Raw genomic sequence first — 24,384 nt, forward strand, 5'->3', positions numbered from 1 at the left:
AGGCCCCCCCCCCCCCCCCCCCCCCCCGTCTTTCTGTGACCTCGAGGGTCCTGAGACCACACTGTCCCGCGAGGGTTCCACCCCCTCTGTTTAGCCACAACTGGAGCGTCCTCCCTCAGCGGATCAGACTTCTAAAAGTTCTGATTTTGTGCTCTGTGGCTCTATCACTTGCCAGAAGCATCCATTGGAGGCCCCTCCCCCGTCGTCTATCCTCCTGAATATTACCTCGGATTCACTTCTCCGCACATCCTACCTTCCAGAAAGTGGTCGCTTTTCTGTTTAGAGAGTTGTTACTATTCCTTTCTTCGATCTACTGTTGAGTTCGTAGGTGTTCAGAATGGTTTGATCCCTATCCAGCTGAATTACTGGGATCAGATGAAATCCAGGTCTCCTACACCTCTGCCATCTTGCTCTGCCCTTTACATTGGTTTTTTTTAAATTATGTAGGTAAAAAGGTGGATTTCTGAAGCAAAAATATAGCACTGATGGCTCTATATTTACCTGTGTAGCTACCTTTATTGTTGCTCTTTATTTTTTCATGTGGCTTTGGATTATTGTTTAGTACCCTTTTATTTCTGCCTAAAAGACTCATTTTATGGTTTCTTGTAGTTAAGGTCTACTTGCAACAAATTCAACTTTCTGTATTTGGAAATCTCTTAATTTCTCTTTTATTTTGAAGGATAATTTTTCTGGGTATAGAGTTTTTAGTAGACTTTTTTTCCTCTCAGCAGTTTAGGTATGTCATCCCACTGCCTCTGGCTTCCATGGTTTTTGATGAGATGTTGGCTGCTAACCTTATTGAGGATCTCTTGTACTGTATGATGACTCACTTTTCTTCCTGCCCTCAAGATTCTCTTTGTCTCTCAGTATTTTTAATATAATGTATGGATGTTTTTAAATTCTAGTTGGAGTTTTCTGAACTTTTTGGATGGTTAGATTTTTATCTTTTTTGTTTGTTTTGGTTTTCAACCATTATTCAGATATTCTTCCTGTTCCTTTTTCTTGCCTTGCCTTTGGGACTGTCATTATACCTTTGTTGGTCTGGAGTGTAGTGTCCCAGAAGTCTCTTAAACTGTGCTCATTTTCTTCATTCCTTTTTCTTCTCCTCAGACTACATAGTTAATAACATCACACACGAACAGTAATCAAGAACTACTTGAGTTTTACTGAACCACAGTTATAGCTATTAGTTATTTGATGTATTATACTGTATGAATTGACATAGGCCATGTCCCTTATGGTAGAGGATAAAACGGCCTTGTGTGCCAATTTTGGCTCTTAAAGTGTCTGCCCAGAAGTGACACAAGTAATCTCCCCTCGTGATTTATAGGTCAAAGTCAATCACACGACCAAACCTAATTTTAAGTGGGCAGGAAAGCACAGTTCTCTGTGCCCAGGAGTGAAGAATATATTATTTGTCAATAGCTTGAATGACAATCAAGTGTGTGTACAGGGTGATTTTTACCTGTCTGTCTCTGACAGGCCTCTGTTACTAAGCAGGAACTATAATTCTCAGTATGCTTTTCTTGTCTCCTTTCAAAAACGACTGGGATAAAGTGGTCTGAAAAGACATTTCTACTGCCACTGTCCAAACCCAGGCCTTCCTCATGTAGTCTTATTGACAGTCTCCTAATTAATCTACAGATGCTACTCCCTCTCTCCCTTCCATTCCCAGTCCATTTCTTTCTGCAGCTGATATTGTTAGTCTCCTTAACTCTCTAGTAGTTTTCAGTGGCCTAGGATCTGGAGTTGAAGCCACAGGCTCACATGTCAGTTCCTTCACTTACTAGCTCTGTGACCATGAGCAAAATTCTTAATATTTCTAAGCTTTAGTTTCTTTTTTGGAAAAAGGGGGAAACTAATGCCTGTCTCAAGGGATTATAAACATTCAGTTGAGATAATATGTGCAGAACATTCTGTACACTCATACTTAGTAAATGCTCAATTTATTGCTATATTTCCTGACATTCATTGCTCTTTATAACCTGGTTTTATCTTTCCAGTCTCATCTTCCGTGATTGCCTTCCAAAAGTCTGATACTATATTCTCAAAGTATTGTTGAACTATAATAATTTCTATTAGAAAGTTACATTTTTTATAAATGCAATTTTTTTTTCTTAAAGCTTTTATCTATTTGACAGAGATCACAAGCGGGGTGGGGGGGGCAGAGGGAGAGGGAGAAGCAGGCTCCCAGCCGAGCAGGGAGCCTGATGCGGGGCTCGATGCAGGACCCTGGCACCCTATTAATGCAATTCTTAACATTTTACTAAATTTTATTATATTTGGAAGAAGAGATGGAAACTTCCATGTGAAATTTATCTCTAGTTTTAGAGTGGGAGTCATTGAGGAGTCAGGATTTGCTTAAATTTGTTTAAAATTCTTATAATACTTTAGCTCTCTAATAAATGAGAGTATTTATGTGAAGGAAAATAGAGGGCTTCCAGTTTGAAGATGGTGATGAGTTTTTTTTATCCTTCCTTTTGAAAATAACCAAAGTTGAAATACTATTTCCCTCTTTAATGAAAGTTAGATGCTATACTGTTTCCCTCTTTAATGAAAGTCAGAGGCATCTTTAACCCTTGGGCTAAAAATTGGATAAGGAAGAATATGAAACCCAAGATCCTAAGGTTAATTACATGATACTGATAAAAAGCAACTTGTTTGAGTACCATAAATACGGAGAATAAACTAATGGGTACCAAGGGATGGGGGGGCAGAAGTGGGTGGGCAGGCAAAATGGGTGAAGAGGAGTGGGAGATACAGGCTTCCAATTATGGAGTGAATAAGCCGTAGGGATAAAAGGCACAGCATAGGGAATATAGTCATTGGTGTTGGGATATCACTGTATGGTGACAGATGGTAACTACACCTGTGGTGAGCACAGCATCATGTATATACTTATCACATCACTGTTTTGTACACCTGAAACTAATGTAACACTGTACTTCAATTTGAACAATAGAAAAAAGAAGAAAAAGAAAAGCAACTTGTTTGAGCTGCAAAACCATGGAAAGACCGAGGAATTAGATGCAGTGGTACTATAGAACATAGCAGTGAGCCAGGGGCCATAAATGGGGTTGGTTTAAAAAGCTGAATGAGGAATAAGGAGTTTTATGTTTCTGCATCACAGGTAACAGAAAATACATTGTTTAATTAAGCCAGAGGGATTCCAGACGCAGTACGGCAAGGATGAGATGCTAAACTAAAGGTGGGGATTAGATGAAAGTTGTCATACTGAACAGTAGGATGTCAAGCTTTCTTCTCCTGCTTGGCTCTAGACTTCCAGCTTCCAGGCTTAGATATCCCAGGCAGGATGGAGGGATCCTTCCTGGGGAAATTAAACCACTCCAGAAAAATGACCCTACAGGCTCTGATATCTGAAGACCTCAAGAAAAACACCAGCTGGCCACGACCAGTTGACAAGCCCAGCTTGACCACACAGAGCTTGTGATTGGCTTTTTCTTGTTAACCTGTTCAGCATGAATGAACGGCCAGGGGTTGACTGCTGGTCATCTTAGGAAAGCTTCCAGTGTAAAAAAAGAGACACACAACAGGGAAAAGGAAGCTCAAAGGAAGTAGACAGTTCAGGGAACAAAGCCACTTTGAGGGAATGATAATTCACAACCTCAGACAGGTGCTTAACTAAAAGAGGAAACATGGTACTGTGTGAAGAAAGGGGAAGCGGGTGAGAAAGTTCCTGGAAAGAAAGGACAGAAGCGAAATTTCAAGTTCAGTGAAGCATTGGCAGGAACAGTTGGGGAACTCTACCAGTAAGAGAGAAAAAAGGGAAGAATTAGAGGTTAATATGAGGTACAATATCTCTAGTAGGAGTTCCAGAAAGAGATGACAGAAGTGTAGAATTAGTATGTTAAGGAAACAAATACGTAAATTTCCCAGACCCATACTAAAGACCAGCTTGCAGGTGCTCTGTGCAAACAGTGATAAGTTCACATATTAAAATGTATGTTCTGAAATTTTAGAACTCTTTAGAAATCAAAGGAACATCAATCCTAAAAACTTCCAGATAGGAAAAACATCAAAAATAATCTGTGAATAAGAATGTCCTTGAACTTCAAGCCACACATTAGAGTCTAAAAGATACTGGTGGAGGGGAGGGGTGTGGGGGGATGGGTTAGCCTGGTGATGGGTATTAAAGAGGGCACGTACTGAATGGAGCACAATGGGTATTATACGTAAACAATGAATCATGGAACACTACATCAAAAACTAATGATGTACTGTGTGGTGACTAACATAACATAAAAAAAAGACATTGGTGGAAAGCCTTTAAAATGCTGAAAGAAATACATTGGGTTGAGCTTTTGTTAAGGAATTCGTCAAGCATACAGGAGAGAAAAACAGTATAATGGTAAACCCTGAACCCATCTCCCACATTCAGAAGTTACCAGTATCTGTTTCTCCTTATGCATGTATGCTTTTGTTATTTTGAAGCAAATTTCAGATACTGTGTCATTTCGGCCCTAAATAGTTTTATCAGTAACAAGTAGACATTTTAAAGAAACAAAGCTACAATATTATTATATCTAACAAAATAATTTATTAATATCATCAAATACTTAGTGTTGTTTTCTCCATTTTAATGCAAAACTGTCTTTTTAGGAATGGGTTTGTTCAAATCAGGTTCTGTTGCATTTGGTGGATATGTCTTAAGTTTCTACTTTTTACCTAATGGTTTTGTGTGCATTTATTCATTTTATTAATTCCCTGGGTTTGTTATTTTGATAGGGATAACAAAATTGTGATTTTTTTTCTACCATTCCTTCTGCATTCTGTAGCTGTCATTATGTAAAGAAGGACTTTCTTTCATTATCTATTTGATGTTTATCCTGAAATGTAATCCATACAGGAAAAACAGAAGAGATGCTTCTTTCCCTTTTGTTACAGTAATGTCTTCCATTAGAGACAACCATTTTCATTTTAGTTTTGGCTATCCTTTTCATTTTTATATGAGCACATGCATTTAAACATTTGCGTTTCTTTCCCTGTCATACAAATGTAGCATGTTATATACAGTATTGTGCACCTTAATTTTTTTCACTCAACAAGAGATCCTGGAGATCATTCCAAGGAGTTGAAAGAGTTCTTCCACATTTCCTTTTTTTTTTTTTGGCTGCATAATATTTCTTGTGATGCATATTTTGTTTGTAAAATCTTTTGATGTAACAAATTGCTTTGCATAAGCATCATTTTGTGTTGGGATGTGCAACCTAAAATTTTATACCCAAATACTCATTCAGGTGTCAAAGACATACCAGACTTGAGAGTTACAACTTTACACCACATACACCTTTCTAGGAAGCCATAATATGTGACCCAAGTAAGAGGAATAAAAAAATTAAAAATAAAGGCCCATAGGAAAGAAGCAAAGGAATGGCAAAGGAAAATGTCAGGATGCTAGCTGTGCATTAGACTTAGTAGGGCAGTGGACACCACGGAGGGATGCCTGGGGGAAAAAGGAAATAATAGGTTGTGTGACAGGTTTGACCACATAGATTATAATATATTGTTTTTGTCAGAGCTGTTAAGGAGTCTGAGAAGACTTCGATATAAGTTTAAAGAAAACTAAGCAAATGAAAGCATGCAGTAAAGTCAACTTCAGGAAAATTAACAAGTTATGTGAGAAAAGAAATGTAATCACTGAATACTTTATTTATTTACTTATGTATGTTTGTATTTATTTATTTATTGGAGTGAGAGAGACAGAGCACAAGTGGGGCGGAGGGGTGGAGGGAGAGGGAGAATCTCAAGCAGGTTCCACACCCAGTATGGGGCTGGACGTGGGATTCAGTCTCATGACCCTGAGATCATGACCTGAGCCAAAACCAAGAGTCACATGCCTAACTGAGCTACCCAGGTGCCCCTAATCACTTAATACTTCTTGAAGTAACAATTATTTAATCATCATAGTGCAAACATTTTTGTATAATTATGTTAGGAGGATGGGGGAAAAAGGAGAATGAGAATGGGAAATTGGTAGGTAATATCTAAGTAATGATGCTAAAGCAGTGTGAAGGCACTGTGCAAGACCGTGTGGGGCACACAGAAGGAGGGGAAGGTGGAAGAACTGAAGCCGGTTGTGTCCCAGTAGAAGACTACTTGTGGTTTTTTCCTTTGTCATAAGCTTTCTAGCACTATTTGACTGTTTAAGTTATGTATATGTATTACTTTGAAAAATAACTTTAAAACTAGATGTATGTGAAGAATGTCTCGGGAAATTCATTATAGTGTGTGTATGATGAGCAGTCCAGATATGAGTTCTGTAAACTAATAACTCATGGTGTCCTCCTTAGCGGCCATCACAGCAAGCATGTTAGTTGGACATAAACCTGTGCAGTTTAACTTTAACCAGTTTCGCCACTTGGGCGTACAGAAGGAGTCAAATATTCCAGGTCATGGCAGTAGCAGAAAAGATGAAGTACCATCAAGCTTCTATATGGAAAATAATCTAAAACCAGAAAGTAAGCAGACAAGTATCAAAATAATTTTCACAAAGCCAGGAACCTTAAAAGCTGTTGAACATGTTAGACTCTTGACACTTAAGTTTAATAGTATAGGTGACTGGAGAGGGAGAAATGTCAGGCTCATTGTTGCCACGAGTAAGTAATAGGTGATAATATGAGAGGAGACAGATAGCTGTTAAACCCCGGCACAGATACTGAGAAAGAATGGTCCCATGCCATGTAGAGATGGACTCCAAAACTATTGAATAATCCTTTGGAGGGGTTGTGTGTGGCGGCTCAGTGATGTTGCCATTGATCTAATAAACTCTTGGTTAGTCATTTAATATGAGGGCGCTACCAGATTTAGCCATTCTGCTATTTATTACCAAGGTTTATGTGAAGTATTTCCTTTTGCATCCCTGAATTGACCTTAATTCTGATACATACCCGAAGGATAGGGGAATCAAGGATGAGGTGTAAGGTAGGGTGAGGGGAGGGTTTGGATCACTTCAGACACGCCCTGTGTAGAAGGGTATATACCTTCCATAGTTGCCCACCTTGGAAAGGGCCATCAGTCATTTAAAAATGTCTGTTGGTTCTCTTGAGAATTTGTTTTGTTTTTTTCCCCCTAAGATTCTTTGCTCTTCTCTCTCTACTCCCACTTCCCCAACACAAGTTACCTTGGTTAAACTCGTTTGTCTAATTGGTATCTCTGCTATAATGGAATTTAAGTCTGTTTTTCATTTGAGAAGCTTAAGGATTAATGCCTGATTTGTAAGTTTGATTATGTTTACTTTATCTGATTGGGTATATATGAGTCACAAAGTGGAGAATTCAGTATCTTTCTCTTTAATCCTGTGTATTGGCTATTTTTTTTAGAGGAAGTCCACAAATGAAGGGAACACCCCATTTTAAGGAAGAACAGTGTGCTCCAGCATTAAATTTAGAAATGAGGAAACTACTGGATTTGCAAGCACCCATCATGAGGTATAGTACTTTGGTTAAATTTAGCATTTTGTGATGACAATATATAGTATAGTTGGTTAATCACATGGCCAGTAGGAAAGTTGATTTCATTTTTTTTCACTGAGGGTAATTTTTTTTAGCTTTAAATGCTTAATTCTTACATGGTACATTATTATACTTCAGTTATTTAATAAAGCCTATAAATTGATTATACCAACCATAATTTTATTCAGATATTTATAGTTTTTGGTAAGATCTGAAATTGTTTGAATGATACAACATATTGCATGTTACTTGAAATGATACTGATAAAAATCACGCAAGTTGAGGAAAAGAGAAAGTGTCTTTGTTTCCAAAACCTTCAAAGATTTTGGGAAATAATGTGAATACTTGGAATAAAGTTAAACTTTCTGATCTCAGTATGAATAAAGGTTTTGTGGTAAGAAGGCCAGAAATACCAAAATACAAAAATTATTTTATATCCATTGGTAGAAAAAATAAGTGTATCTGTTTTTTGGCTTTATTTCTTTTTTTCTTTTCTTTTTTTTTTTAAAGATATTTATTTGATAGAGAGCAAGAGAGGGAACACAAGCAGGGGGAGTGGGAGAGGGAGAAGCAGGCTTCCTGCCGAGCAGGGAGCCCGATGTGGGGCTTGATCCCAGGACCCTGGGATCATGACCTGAGCTGAAGGCAAACGCTTAACGACTGAACCACCCAGGCGCCCCCGGCTTTATTTCCTTAATTGCTTTGCATTTGACATTTTAGTTGTCTATGATGTGTGGGTCTTGTTAAAAGTGTATTTTTTAGGCTGCCTGGGCGGCTCAGTTGGTTAAGCGACTGCCTTCGGCTCAGGTCATGATCCTGGAGTCCCGGGATCGAGTCCCGCATCGGGCTCCCTGCTTGGCAGGGAGTCAGCTTCTCCCTCTGACCCAACCCCCTCTCATGCGCGCTCGCTCGCTCTCTCTCTCTCTCTTATTCTTTCTCTCAAATAAATAAATAAAATCTTTAAAAAAAAAAAGTGTATTTTTTAACTTGAAGTTTTTTACTACAGGTATTTTTTTTGTTTCTTTTTTAACAATTCTTTTTAACTGAATCCAGAGTTAAAATTGGACCTCCAAGAACCTTTTGCTGTTTTTGTGCCCAGTCATATATAATTATGAAATTACAATGGTAATATTCCAGCCTTCTATGCATCAAAATGGCCAATATTTCTTATCTTTGTTGATAACACTTGCTTTTAAAAAACGATAAATACTAGCAAAAGAGGTATTCTAATTCAAAATTCATTTTGTTAGGAGTCATTAAAATATTCCTGTCAAAATATCTGCAAGTTCTTATGAAAGGAAACATTGATAAATTAGATTATATAAAAGTTAAAAAAAAGAAACTGGGAAAAAAACACCATAAGTATGATAAAAGACAACACAAACTGAAAATAAGGAAATATACTTCCAGTGAACATCACAAAAGGCCAATTTTCACAACACATAAAGATTTCCTATAGCGAGAAAAAGACAATAGAACGAATGGACACAATATAAACAGTTTTCATTTTCTATATTCCAGTTAATACATTACATGATAGATCTCTATTAGGAGATTAAATGACTTCTACATATGAACAGTTAGGTAACATACTGTTAGGGAGGAGACCAGGATGAGGAGAACTTTATACATTGGTGGTGGGAGTGTAAATTTATACAGTGTCTCTGGAAATTGATTAAGCAAGGTCTGTCAAAGTTGCATAAGCCCATGGTCTTTGTCCAGCATTTTTTCTTCTAGGAATTAATCCTACAAATAATTCAAATGACATGTTTATAGGGTTTTTCATTGTTTACAGTAACAAAAGATCAAAAACTACCTAAATGTCAATTGGTAGGGAGCTGTTTAAATACATTTTCTTTACTTCTACACAATGGGAACAGCATGCATCTGTAGAAAAAAAATGAGGGTACTTTTTTTTTTTTTTTTTTAGGAGGGTAGAGGGGCAGAGGGAGAGGTAGAGATTCTTAAGCAGGCTCCATGCCCAGTGCAGAGCCCCCGTGGGGCTTGATCTAACGAACCACATTGAGATCATGACCTGAGCCAAAATCAAGAGTTAGATGCCAACCGATTGAGCTACCCAGGGGCTCAAAACTTCCCAAATATGTTGTTGGGTGAAAAAAACAAATTGTACTCTATATAATAATGCTGATAGTCCTTTTTAAAAGGGAGCTGGTAGTGTTAGAATATGTATTGTTCTGGGTGCCTGGGTGGCTCAGTTGGTTAGGCAACTGCCTTCAGCTCGGGTCATGAACCCAGGGTCCTGCGATCGAGTCCTGCATCAGGACCCTGCTTTGCGGGGAGTCTGCATCTCCCTCTGCCTGCCACTCCCCCTGCTTGTGCGTGCGCGCTCTCTCTGTTTCTCTCTCTCTCTCTCTTTCAAATAAATAAATAAAATCTTGAAAAAAAAAGAATATATATTGTTCTGGAAAAATGTATAAGAAACGGCATGAGAACTAAGTGGCTAGGCCACAGGTTTGGGGAAAAAGACTTTTTACTTTTGTGGTCTTATTAAATGTTGAATTATATGGATGTAGTATATGAATATATTGAACTGTATGAATGTAATACCCATGTTTTTAAATTCTGATTCCCAGTTCTAATAAAAGCCTTTTTTCACCATTTCTTTTGTTAGAATACAGTACAGATACTGGTGCATATCAAAACTGTATGCAAGTGGTTGGCTCTTGCCTTGTTTAGTCCATCTTTTTATGTATTCCCTTCAAAGAAAAAGAATGTTATTTGCTTCAATGTGATCAGGGTTACAGAGGATTGAGTTCGAGTTACGATCGCTCTGGTTGGAAAGTTACTCTACCTCAGATGCAATTTCAGCACAGATTCAAGAGTGTAACTTGGTACATAAGGAATGTGGAATGTCTGTGGACGGCACTGCGCAAGCATGGCTTTCTACCTCTACCCACTGGCAAGCTGTCGGGCTCATGGGGATGGGATAGAAAAAGGCTTTAAAAAAAGAAATCCTGACATCTTGTACAAATGTGGGTTTGTTTGTTTTAGTCAGGTGCTAGTTTTTAATACACAAGTTTAGGTGACTGGAAATCTCTAAGATTTATCTCAGAACTTGAGAAAAATAATTGCATTTTAGAGCAGTATTATTATTAGCACCTGTAATGCATACTTGTTGGAAATGTGATTGGAGATAAGCTGCGGGATCTTGCGTTGACGGAGAAGACATGATATTTGGACTTTATAACCAACTATTTTCCTGCCCACAACCAAAAATATAAGTCATATGGAATTACAGATAATGGTTAAACTGTTGCTTGTAGACATAATATGGCAAGACTTTTGCCATCTTTTAGGTTTTGCTTGAAGAAAGAATAGGATTAATGGTAAGCATCCAACATTTGTCATTATTTGAGGATTGAGAATGTTTAAAAGGTGAGAAGTACTAATGTAATTTATAATTAAAACTCTTAGTCTGTTTCTCTAATACCACATAATAAATACTAGTAAGTACCACAGTTTATTCCATATCTTCCTCCCCAGGACTTAGGAAAGCCCTGTGTAGTATATAGTATTTAATATTTGTTAGGCCATTAAATATATTTACATATTTGAGAATTGGTCATTATGAATTAGATATTTCCCATTAAGGATATTTGATTAATCAGAAATGCTAATCTGCTTTCAAGATCCTACTATTATGTTTCTGAGATCCTAAATTAGGTGGGGGAGGCACCTTTGGGATATCAGTTATCTGTTAAAAAGCCCACAAAGTCAGTGATTGGAGAGGCTCTCTGAAGATATAACTCAGAGTATATTTATGTATATTTTGTGTATTTTTATACTCAGGGTTGATTTTCAAAATACTCAAAATCCAGTGCAGCATGAAAAGAAATGTGATAGCAGTCATATTGGTACAGAATCCTGATACCCCTTATGCCAAGAGTTAATCCTTTAGTTGTTAGATCTTTGTGACACTGGCAGTCAGAGGGCACGTATTTGTGTGGCATGGACTGACGCCTGTTTGCTAACTTTATGGAAGTACTCAGTATTTTAACGACTCACATCAGCCTTTGTTTTAATGAGTTCGTTTACTTTCAGTTGAATGAGGGGGATTTTATATTTTCCTGTGGATTCTTTATCATGCTTATCATAGTTACTTTAAAGTCATTATTCTTTTAATCCCAACATCAAGGTTGACGGAGCCTGTTTATGTGGGTAGATTTTTCTCTTGACTCTGGGTCCCATTTTCCTGTTTCCTCACACATCTGGTCATTTTTTTCATAGCACTGTAGGTGACAATGTAGAGATTCTGAATTCTATTAACTTTGTCAGAAGAGTACTGAGTTTTGCCTCGGAGGCAGTTCAGTTACTGCAGGGTGACCTTGATCTTGTTCCTGTTATATGCGGTGATTCTTCTAGGGAATTAGGAACAGGGAGGGGGATATAGTTGGAGAAAACCTAGGCAGACTCCTGCTGACTGAAGATCCCTAGTAAACTGGGGGCCGTTCCAGTAAACTGCTTCTCTTGACATGTAGCAGCAGATACAAAACAGTTTTTTTATGTTCTATTCACTACGTGCTACGTATAAATTTTACACTAAAATGTAAATTTGGAGGGGAAGAATAATACTTCAGAGGTGAACCTTCCGTAAACTCAATTGATTACAAATACTCTGAAGTTCAAGAAATGGAGCTGGGTAAGGGGACATATTATTCTATTTTTAATATTTTTATAGTAGGGAAGAAAACACAGTTCTTCATTGTCTGAACTCCTTGGGGGATGAGTCATTGAACTTAGCTTGTAAAGGATTGAGGGTTTACTTTAAGAATTAAAACATTACAACTTCCCCCCCCCCCCGCCATTATGGATTAAAATATTTCTGAAATATACTCTTGTAACTATGAAAGAAAACTTAATAGTGTATAACAGTATATATTATAGACACCACATTTTTCATTCTTTTTTGAATTCTTTATAGCATTTGATACTTTCTTAAATATTTTAAAGATTTTATTTATTTGAGGGAGCTCGAGTGGGGTGAGGGGCAGAGGGAGAAGCAGACTCCCCACTGAGCAGGGAGCCTAACGCAGGGCTTGATCCCAGGACCCTGGGATCATGACCTGAGCCGAAGGCAGACGCTTAACTGACTGAGCCACCCAGGCGCTCCTAGCATTTGATACTCTTGAGTACTCTTAAGTCCATCTTACTCCCTTGGCTTTCTTGATAGAGCAGTTTCCACTGGTCCCTGGTTCTCCTTTTCTTTCTCTGTGCGGGTACCTTCACACTGTCATTCATAGATTCCCCTTTCCTCTTTCCATTTGTCCCTTCTGCCTCCCACAAGCATTTAGTGCCAAATATAACTAGCACTGCTGCCTTAGGGGCTGGGCACATAAGAGTAAGCAAAGTGAGCATTTATTTGCCATTAGGTAAGTGTGTGTTAAATCTCTTTGTAAATAGGTTAAGTGCTGTGATCTTACTCCATAATTACTTCTCAAGTCAACTGAGCAGTCTTCTGAAGGAAGAAACTTTTTCACCTCGCAATCTCAAAAATCATTTACTGATTTTAACGCAGATCATATTACCTGTCATAGAGCATGGGCTTTATAAATGCTTGTTGTGTGAATGAACAATGTGAGGCTCAATGATGCTCTAGAAATACTGGGGTCTAGAACTGTGTGTGCCAATAAAATAGCCTCTAGTCAAATGAAGTTCCTTAAATTTAAATTAGTTAAAAGTAAACAAAGTTAAAAATTCAGTTCTTTTGGGGCGCCTTGGTGGCTCAGATGGTTAAGCATCTGCCTTCGGCTCAGGTCATGATCTCCAGGGTCCTGGGATTGAGCCCCACATCAGGCTCCCTGCTCGGCAGGAAGCCTGAGGCTCCCTCTCCCACTCCCCCTGCTTGTGTTTCCTCTCTCGCTGTCTCTCTCTCTCTCTCTCTCTCTGTCAAATAAATAAATAAAATCTTAAGAAAAAAAAAAGAATTAGTTCTTTTGTCACGGTAGCCATATTTCACGTGTACAGCCCCCACGTGTGGTTGCTGGTTACCGTGTTTGCTAGTATAGATACAGAGCATTTCCATCACTGCAGAAGGTTCTGTTGGCCAGGGCTAGAGGATTCTTACCTCTGCTTTATGGCTCCAGATTGTCAGCCTGTCATAAGTTGTTCTTTTTATGGTTTCTTTGCCTTTTTCCTTTCTTGTCAGCTTTCATTTTTCCTTCCGTCTGAATTTGCTGTTTCAGTGTTTCTAGTTTTTAGAAAACTGGTTGATCAAGTTTGGGACAATGGCTGCCCATAGTCTTTTATTTTTTCCAGAATTTCTGATTCTAGATTAAATTATACTTATAGGAACCTACTAGATAGCTAAGTTGTAGATGAATGACAGTTCTGTGAGTCGGTTCATGATCTTCTCTCTATGAATATTCTCCAGAGCAATTATATTCATACTCATTGCTTTCCCAGTATGCTCTCTTAACAGATAATTGGTTCTAAATTGCCTGTTTCCCTACAGTTTGCAGTCTGTGCTCGAAGATCTCCTCGTTGCTACTTCTGATGGACTTCTTCATCTTATTCACTGGGAAGGAATGACAAATGGAAGGAAAGCTATTAATCTTTGCACAGTACCTTTTTCAGCAGATCTGCAGTCTTCTAGAGGTAGTTATACCTTCTGCATGGAGTAGAACCTGATGTTTGATATTTGATATAATCTGCTTAGGTATTTGCTATGGATGAACATTGATTTTTCTACTTGGGAATTCATTATACAAGGGGAATGTGTGTGTGTAGGAAGGAATGATTTAATTGTTTGGTGTTCTTAGGTCATTATTTTTGCCCTATTAATACTGTCCTTACATTCATTTTTCTACTTGGGAATTCATTATACAAGGGGAGTGTGTGTGTGTGTGTGTGTGTGTGTGTGTGTGTGTGTGTGTGTGTGTGTGTGTGTGTGTGTGTGTGTGTGTGTGTGTGTGTGTGTGTGTGTGTGTGTGTGTGTGTGTGTGTGTGTGTGTGTGTGTGTGTGTGTGTGTGTGTGTGTGTGTGTGTGTAGGAAGGAATGATTTAATTGTTTGGTGTTCTTAGGTCATTATTTTTGCCGTATTAACTGTCCTTACAGGGCTTGTAAACAAAAATGTGAGGGCATTATTTACTATATTTATATTCATATTTCATGTACTTGTTTTCATCAGCAGGTTCATTCCTGGGTTTTACAGATGTGCACATCAGAGACATGGAATACTGTGCCACACTTGATGGGTTTGCTGTTGTGTTTAATGATGGTAAAATTGGATTTATTACACCAGTGTCAAGTAGATTTACTGCAGAGGTAAGACTTTAACTATGGAATGTTTATTTTCTTTATTTTACATTTATTAATTTTAGTTTTTGTTGTTAAATCCCTCCCCTGCTTTCCTTAAGATTTTAGGGTTATTGTTAACTAATTTTTAAAATCAAATTAATATATATAATACTTAAAAATAATATAAGTAGACAATTCTATTAGATATGTTGAAAAGAAATGATAGTTCCCTGCCCTATTTCCTGCTGTCTTCACACCCAGTTTCCATTCTCAGAGGCATCCACTTTGTTTTTCTTTACTGGTTATTTTATTTATCTTGTACTCTCCGTGTTTTCTTTAATTTTTTTTATTAACATATAATGTATTATTTGTTTCAGGGGTACAGGTTTGTGATTCATCGGTCTTACACGATTCACAGCACTCACCATAGCACATACCCTCCCCAGTGTCCATCACCCAGCCACCCCATCCCTCCCGCCCCCAACCACTCCAGCAACCCTCAGTTTGTTTCCTGAGATTAAGAGTCTCTTATGGTTTGTCTTCCTCTCGGGTTTAGTCTTGTTTAATTTTTCCCTCCCTTCCCCTATGATTCTCAGTTTTTAGGCTTTTTATTGACTTCCCGCTGTGGGAAGAGACCATTTGCTTCCCTGTTGCTACCATACTCTTATATTCTTCCCATCTTCCTAGTACAGTTACTGTGATTTTGATTAATTACTAATCATGGTTTATATTGTTGTGCTGTATTAGTACCTGTTATTGCTTTATCAGGTACCTGTTAGTACCTGAGCCATGTGATATATTTTGATTATTTTTTCTTTCCTACACATTTTCCCTTCCCACTGGGAATTACTAATTGTTCTTTACATTTGTTTATTTTTTACCACTTTACCACTAACTCAACCCCACACTGTCTGCGGTTTGTGTAAATATCTTCTCAATTCTTTCGAACACACTAGGCATTCTGTTTGTTTCATCTTGAAGAAATTTCTTTTGGAACCTTCTGGCTTGCTCCAAACTGGACTGCTTGCTCATTGTACCTTTAACACAGTTGTACTTTTGGGTTTCCTTCATCCATCACCTGAGGATTTCCTTCCTTCCTTTAGTTTTATGTGATCTTTTCACAGTTAATGGTTAATTAATATATGATTAGTTAACATATGAATTTGGTTTCTGTGACAGAGACCCAAAGTAAAAATTTGGATTCACTGAAAGCTGTGTGGATTTTGTTGGGTTTGGTTGACCCTAATCTTCACCATAGGGTGAGCTAACTAGATTATTTCCTTTCTGTATCCAGTGTTCATTGGAAGAGAGTCCTGCAGTTCTTTCTAGAGAATATATACCTGGCTGGCCCAGTGTTCTGGGTTTTAAATTATGGAAGTGTTAAATTTTAGAGGGTCCGAATTCACTTATCTATGTTCTCAGTGTGGTCCAGAGACCACCAAGTTTTTTATTTTGTTTTTCTCCAAACAAAAATCTCCAGTTTTCTGTTGGAGTGAAGGTGGGGTATTTTTTAGCTGCTCAGATTGGGAAGATATGGGAACACCCAGCTGATGCTTAAATAGGCTTTAAAAGACTAAAATTCCTACTCTTTTAAGTCCAGCCTTTCTGAGAAATCTAAATCCTCAAGCCTTTTGTGCACCCTGCAATGTAAATTTAGCTGTTTCTCAACATTCTTTAATGCAGACTGAGGATTCTACTCATCCATGTGCTACCTAGCTTTTTACAATTTTCTGATACTACCTCCTGTCCCATTCGTTGTCCTTGTCAGTTTACACTGTTGAAAATATGTTTGAAAAGTTGGGGCTTTAAGAGTCAGAGAAGCTAAATATTCATATTCAGTCTACTGTCTTTAACTGGAAAAGATTTTAAGTTTTTTTTTTTGAGGGGCGCCTGGGTGGCTCAGTGGGTTAAGCGTCTGCCTTCGGCTCAGGTCAAGGTCCCAGGGTCCTGGGATCGAGGCCTGCGTCGGGCTCCCTGCTCAGCGGGAAGCCTGCTTCTCCCTCTGCCACTCCCCCTGCTTGTGTTCCCTCTCTCGCTGTGTCTCTCTCTCTAAATAAAATCCTTAAAGGAAAAAATGTTAAATTTTATTTGAGAGAGAAAGAGACAAGCGAGGGGAGAGGGAGAGGGAATCCCAAGACCCCTAGATCATGACCTAAGCTGAGGGCAGGCACTTAACCAGCTGAGCCACCCAGGCACCCCATATTTTAAGTTTTTAAGGGCGTATTGCTTTCTGCATAGTGTCAGCTTTAATATTCCTAACACTGTTTTTCATTATCATCTTTATTCACATAGTAGAGTATTAAATAGTACATTTGTGGTAACATGTCAATATATAAGAATACAAATAAGCTTTTGAGGAATTTAATTTTTAACAAGGTATATTTGTAATTATGTTTGGGATTTAAATGTTTTTATTGAAAACAAAAATCCGAGGGCTGAAAAAGTGATTCGTTTATGAGTATCAGCTTTTGTAATTTTTTAAAAAAGATTTTATTTGTCAGAGAGAACGCGCACGAACAGGGGGAGCTGCAGTTGGAGGGAGAAGCAGACTCCCTGCTGAGCAAGGAGGCCAATACGGAACTCCATCCGAGGTCCCTGGGATCATGACCTGAGCCGAAGGCAGTCACTTAACCGACAGCTACCCAGGCACCGCATAGCTTTTATCATTTTTTATTAGTATTTGGTTAAAGAAAATTTTCCAGTAAATTAAGAATCTAAAAAATAACGAAAAGCAGATGAACATTATTAAATAAGTTAGAAAATACAAATTATGAGAATATATATGTATATTACTGGTAATGGGAAAATAAACTAATGACATATTTTTTTTTTTTTAAGATCTTTATTTATTTATTTAACAGAGATAGCACAAGTAGGCAGGGTGGCAAACAGAGGGAGAGGGAGAAGCAGGCTCTCCGCCGAGCAGGGAGCCTGATGCGGGGCTCGATCCCAGGACCTTGGGATCATGACCTGAGCCGAAGGCAGCTGCTTAACCGACTGAGCCACCCAGGCGCCCCTAAACTAATGACATATTTATAGTAGACATTATTTAAGTGATTTGTAAAAATTCTGTTTGGCATTTTTGATGCATTTAACAGATGTATTAAAATATGTCAGATTATGCCACTCCTCTTCTCAGAACCATCTAGTAGCAGTAGATAATTAGGACAAAACCTACTTAAGACAACTAGAAAAGCTGGAGAAAAAAAATTTTAAATGTGCCTGAAGGCTCCGGAGAGCTAACAAGACCGCAAAGAATCACCAGGCAAGGGAGGCGGAGGACCAGTGAGCTAATAAGCCCAGTATGTGAGGCTACAGTGAGCATGAACCAGCAGGGCTGTATGTGGTGACTTGGATGGGTCTCACAGATGTGCTGAGTGAAAGCACCTAGACACAAAAGAATATGTGCTATGACATTATTTTATGTAAAATTAAAAATAAACACATAGACCATTCTAAATTAGAGTTAATATGGATGCATGTTCTTGGTCTAAAGGAAAAGAAGGAAGTGATTACCAATTCAGTCTGGATATTGGTTACTTCTGTGGTAGGGTGAGGGTATATTGATTAGGAGGGACACTGTTGGGGGGCTTTCAGATACTGATAATTCTTGACCTGAGTACTAGCTAATTCCACACGTGTTTACTTTGTGATGATATTGAGATTTACAATCTTGTTTTTTTGTATTCTCTAATATATTATTATTCATAATGGAAAACTTTTTAAAAATTAAAGATACTCCAGTGACTCCCTATATATAAATTAGAGAAAAAGCCAAAGAAGTTTTTATAGTGGCTTTCAAAGCCCTATAAGTTTGGCCTCCTTTTACATCTGTGACCTCATCTACTACGACTCCTCCTTCCGTCCTTGCGTTCCACTCCATCTGCATAGGCTTCTTTGATGTACTCAGAACGTGCTTAAGTGTTACTACAGTAGGGCCTTTGTACTTGTTACATCTCCTTGAGTACTTTCCTCAAAATGTACCTGCATGGGGGGAACTGTTTAATATTGTATCCTTCTCCCATACTGTTTCTTATAATTGCTTTATTAATTTTTTCTATAGTATTTACCAATCTCCAGTGTACTGTACAAATTTTTTTTTTTTAACTTGACAGCCTCCTAACAAATAGAAGGCAAGGATACAGGCAAGGATTTTGGTGTTTTTGAATATTTGCCGCATTCTCAGCACCTAGAGCAGTGCTGGATGAATAGTGGGCACCTGGAAAATAGTTGTTACAGAAATCAGTTAATTTTAATCTAAGCAGTGGTCCAGGGAAATAATACTCAGTGCTATCTTTACCACATTTTGTCATCTAAAATAGTTTTTAGTTCTATTATTAAAATTAAAAAATAAAATTCCTACAAAAAAGGAAGCAAATATGTCATGTTTAGATAATTGATTATATAGCTCATTTGGGAATTAAATAAAATCTTTAGTATTTTAAACAGAGCTGTAATTGGATCTTGTAGTGTTTACTGTTGCAGTCATCGAAAAATAGTTCTATATTGTAGTGTACTGTGGTTTTGTGCTTATTAAACTAATAGTCATGATGACCTTTGTCTTAGAATTTATAATCTAAGACATCCTTGATTTGACAAATAAAAACAGTGGAGCTGAATCTATTGTTTTCTGTAGTCAAAATAAAATAACATATAAGCTTAATAATTTCATTTATTGAATATTTGTTGAATGAAACTGTATGTTTATTGAAGGAGAATTATACTGATTACAGTATATTTGGACCGCACTTTAAAAACCTTCATTACTTTTCTTTATTATAGCAGCTTCATGGAGTTTGGCCACAAGATGTTGTTGATGGAACTTGTGTAGCAGTAAATAACAAGTATCGACTCATGGCATTTGGTTGTGCAAGGTAATTGACTTTTTCATTTTAAGAGTCATCGTCAAAAATAATGAGCTTTTTTTTACATTTTTTTAAATGTAAAGTGTTCTAAACATACTTCTAAACTTTTTCATGTCTATCATAATTTAGGAATCAGCCTTAATGTAAAATCTGAAAGCATTTTATTAGATTGAAGCAAACAGATTTAAAGGGCAGATTTAGGATATTGAGTGTTTTAAAGTAAGCTTTAAAGGTGAGCTTTTCTTCAGTGGTAGGAAGTTGTAACTTGAGTTACAAATTAAAAAGATTAAGTCAGTCTAAATTTAAGTTCCTTATATTTAAAAGAAGATCAGGAAGATATTTTTTTGTTTAAAATAAGCCTGCCTTCTGGCTAGTATCCAAAATCTGTAAAGAACTTTAATCAAACTCAGCAATCAAAAAATAAAAAATCCAATTAAGAAATGGGCAGAAAACATGAATGTAGACATTTCTGCAAAGAAGACATACAAATGGTTTACAGACACATGAAAAAATGCTCAACATTACTCATCATCAGGGAAGTACAAATCAAAACCACAATGAGATACCAGCTCACACCTGTCAGAACAACAGAGGGAACAACAGGTGTTAGCAAGGATGCAGAGAAAGGGGAACCCTCTCGCACTGTTGGTGGGAATGCAAACTGGTGCGGCCGCTCTGAAAACAGTGTGGAGGTTCCTCAGGACGTTAAAAATAGAACTACCCCGTGATCCAGCGATTGTACTACTAGGTATTTCTCTAAAGGATACAAAAATGCTGATTCGAAGGGGCACATGCACCCCAGTGTTTATAGCAGCAATGTCCACAATAGCCAAAACATGGTGAGAACCCAAATGTCCGTCGACTGATGAATGGATAAAGAAGATGTGGTATATATACAATGGGATATTACTCAGCCATCAGAAAGAATGAAATCTTACTATTTGCAATGACGTGGATGGAGCTACAGTGTATTATGCTAAGTGAAATAAGTCAGAGAAAGACAAATACCATATGAGGTCTGTTTTTTTAAAAAAGGTTTTATTTGAGAGAGAAAGAGCATAAGCAGGGGGAGGGGCACACGGAAAGGGACAAGCAGACTCCCTGTTGAGCAGGCACGGGCTTGATCCCAGGACGCCGAGACTGTGCCCTGACCCGAAGTCAGACACTTAACCGACAGAGCCGCCCAGGTGCCCCAACAAATGCCATGTGATTTCACTCATGTGGAATTTAAGAAACAAAACATGAACACAGGGGAGAAAAGGAAAAATAAGATAAAAATAGAGGGAGGCAAACCGTAAGAGATTCCCAACAGTAGGGAACAAACTGAGGGTTGCTGGCGGGGAGATTGGTGGGGAGGATGGGCTAGACAGGTGACGGGCATTAAGGAGGGCACTTGTGATGAGCACTGGTGCTGTATACAGCCGATGAATCACTAAATTCTACCCCTGAAACTAATACTACACTATGTGTTAACTAAGTAGAATTTAAATAAAATCTTGAAAGAAAAAAATAATCCTTTTTAAGACATTGCCTTTGAATTTGTGGATGTGCCTTAATGAGCAAATTTAAAGCTCACATAGGATCAATTTCTTGTTTTAATTCTGATAATGCATGTTTTAGGAGTAAAATTGAATACACATTATTCATTCAACAAATGTCTTTGTGTCCCCCATGCACCAGGCACAATTCTAAGCACTTGGGATATGTTAGAAAAGAATAAGACACCTGACTTTGTTGAGCTTATATTCTAGCTCCAGTACAAAGATTGTATTAGAATCTTCATAGTGCTGCCTTACAGTATGTAGAGTGCTTTTTTAGCCTTCAAAACCCTCTCAAATAGGAAATTTGTGGCACCCTGTACCACACTGCCTGCAGTCAGGGCGGCCTCACGGGGCTGCCGGGGCTGGATGGGAGAGCCCACGAGATGTACTCTGGCCCTTCCCCTGGGCAGTGAAGGTGGAATCTCGGCCTTCAGCCTCTGTCATCTCACTTTTCTTCATTTGGGAGAGTACCAGCTTTTTTTTTTTTTTTTTTTTTTTTTTTTTTTTTTGGTGTGACCCCGGGTTGGGGTGGAAGTTTTGGATTGTAGTTGTGTGATGTAACAGACCAGTGGCTTCTAGTTCTGGTCTTCCAGCCCTTACCGGGATTAATTGCCCTGAACACTCAACTGTAGCTGGTATCCTTCGAGCTCTGTAAGAAGGTGACTTTCTTCTAGGATGTCAATTTGCAAGGGGATCAGTCTTACAACCTGACTCTCCTGGGATCGAGTCCTGCGTCTGGCTCTGTGCTCAGTGGGGAGTCTGCTTCTCCCTCTCCTTCCCGTTCATGCTCTCTCTCACTGTCTCTGTGTCTCTCTCTGAAATAAATACAATCTTTAAAAAAAAAAGGGAGGTTGACTAGATCCTGGTTAAACATTTTTATCATGTGATGTTGTGTATTTGCTGTGGCACCATGTAGCAATAATGTTGTTGTCCTTGTATTAGTGATACTAAATTTTGTCACTTGTGATTATAGCCATATCTCTATTATGGAGAGATCTTTTTTTGCTTTGAGATTAGTGAGTAGTGTGCTATGCATGAAGAAATATTTTTCTCTTATAATGGGTTAATGAGAAATGGAAATAAAAATAATTTAAACAATACAGGCATCATAGAATACATAAAAGGTTAGTTGTCAGTCTTTTGTAAGTGTTGACTTAGCTCCTATTTCTTGTATTAGAAATATTGGACTCTCCTCACTGACTTGTTAGAGCTCAGCAACCCAGGGTTCCCACTTGACAGTTGTCAGATGCAAAGGAAAAACAAGTAAATACGTGCTAGCTACTTAGTGCTGGCAAAGTGTCTAATTGGGCAGGTAGTCTGAAAAGATACCTATTCGCAGGCATTTGGCTTCTGACTAAGATGGAATAACATCAGGTTCTCTCTCCCACGTGGAGGAGAAAATGGACAAAAATATGGAAGAGTAAGACAATATGAGTTCGAGACCCAGAAAGGTGGGAAACAAATAAAATTCTACAAATGCCTTAGCTTTTAATTACTTTGAGAGAGTTTCCAGGCTGCAGCACGAGTCTGGGGAGACAGAACCTGGCAGATTGCCTGAGTTATGGGGAAGTGAAAATCTGGGGAGACCGAAGCAGCGAGGACTCAGGACATACAGCGAAAGACAACAGAGTGGCACAAAGAAGGAACTCCAGAGAGCTGGAGAGGGTCTCTTTTGAGTATTAAATATGGAAGATATAAAAAAAGATCCACATCAAACATTGTAGAAGAAAAGAATAAGAAGCTTGAGAAACATAGCAAGAGAAATTATCCAGAATGAAACAGAGAGGAGAAAGATTTAAAAACACAGCATCACTGAGCTGTGCGGTAAGTTCAAGTGGCCTCTTAGTGCAGGTGTTTTATTGAGCCCTAGTCCTGATCCTTGAGAAGAGCTGACCAGGCTGGATATGGGTCAGAACAACATTTGTGTTAAATTTTTGATCTGAAAATAGTTCTGTAAGCAAAAATGGTATTTTTTATGATCATTATAGATCAATTTTGAAATGTAGCTTAGAAGCAATATTACAAAGTTTTAGTTTTGGTTTCTGGCCCTTCCTAAACTTGGCCCTTGTTAAGATTTCTTAAATGAGATCATTATATATACCATGTTCACCGAATAACATATATTGTGTGTAGATGCAAAAAATGATATTGAATAGAAAACATAATAAAATGAAAATCTGTCTAAATTACCACATCCAGCATGAGAAATAGCACATGACCAGGGCGAGTGCAACCCCTTTTTTCCCTTTCTTTTTTAATATCCCCTTCTCCACCAGAGATGGTGTGTCCATTAGCTCTTTGTTGCATTTTTACCACAAGTGTATTTACTATGTTTTGAATGTTTTTCACTGAATAGAAACAGAATTATACTACATATATACGTACTGGCTATCTATTTTAATGCATGTGACTGAAGTCCTGTCAGTGCTGTAGCTTAGACTACTATGTGAATATACTACAGTTTATGCTTCCTTTCTCTTGCTGAACATTCAGGTTGCTTCTGTTTTGCAATTATACACAGAACTATAATGAACATTGCGCATGCCTTTTGATAACATAGACAAGGATATTTCTGGAATATATTTAGAGGGAAAATTTTACTGGATTACAAATAATGCATTTGTTCAAATTTATGAGACTGCAAATTATTTACAAAATGGTTTGGTTTACGCTCTTACCAGCAGAACATATAACAGAATAATGCTTTCTGTATTTGTATTTATCTATTTTTCATTAAAAGCTTATTTGTTTTTCACAGTGGTTCTGTACAGGTTTATACAATAGATAACACTACTGGAGCTATGCTGCTGTCTCATAAACTAGAGCTAACAGCAAAACAGTATCCTGGTGAGTCCTTTTTTTTCTTATTTTTAATTTTTAATGTACAGGTAATGGTATGTGTAGTGATTGGATTTTAAATGATGCATGCTGTTCAAATACAGTTAAAACATATAACTGTGTTTCGTGTGGCCCAGGGATTTTGCTCTGGTCTCTTACCTGATTTCATTGCCCTTGTTATTTTATGCCTTCCAATTCAACCTATTCATTCAGCAAATCCTTATCAAATATATACTGTAGGCCAGACACTGCTCTAACTGGTGGATAGACAGCAGTAAACAAAACAGTGTCTTTCTGAACCCCTTAGTGAATCTTGAGTGGACCCTCATAGGATTAAGTCTAAAGTCTTTGTCATTGGAAATGCTTTTGACCAAAACTAAGAGAATACCCAAGGTATTGTGGCTTAAATA

At 37.9% G+C, this 24,384-nt stretch overlaps 1 protein-coding gene across 4 annotated transcripts in view; it reads left to right on the forward strand.

Moving 5' to 3' along the window:
• RIC1 (RIC1 homolog, RAB6A GEF complex partner 1) overlaps window positions 1-24,384 on the forward strand; it is a 168,277-nt gene that overhangs the window by 98,665 nt on the left and 45,228 nt on the right. For 3 of the 4 annotated variants that reach the window (XM_027615552.2, XM_027615550.2, XM_027615553.2), the window contains 5 exons: window positions 7,341-7,448; window positions 13,945-14,087; window positions 14,621-14,757; window positions 19,513-19,604; window positions 23,895-23,983. In XM_027615552.2, the coding sequence (XP_027471353.2) occupies window positions 7,341-7,448; window positions 13,945-14,087; window positions 14,621-14,757; window positions 19,513-19,604; window positions 23,895-23,983 (569 nt within the window). The remainder of the gene's footprint in view (window positions 1-7,340; window positions 7,449-13,944; window positions 14,088-14,620; window positions 14,758-19,512; window positions 19,605-23,894; window positions 23,984-24,384) is intronic. The other variant, XM_027615551.2, reaches the window with a different exon arrangement.

This window comes from Zalophus californianus, chromosome 13 (assembly GCF_009762305.2).
Source record: "Zalophus californianus isolate mZalCal1 chromosome 13, mZalCal1.pri.v2, whole genome shotgun sequence".
Lineage (NCBI taxonomy): Eukaryota > Metazoa > Chordata > Mammalia > Carnivora > Otariidae > Zalophus > Zalophus californianus.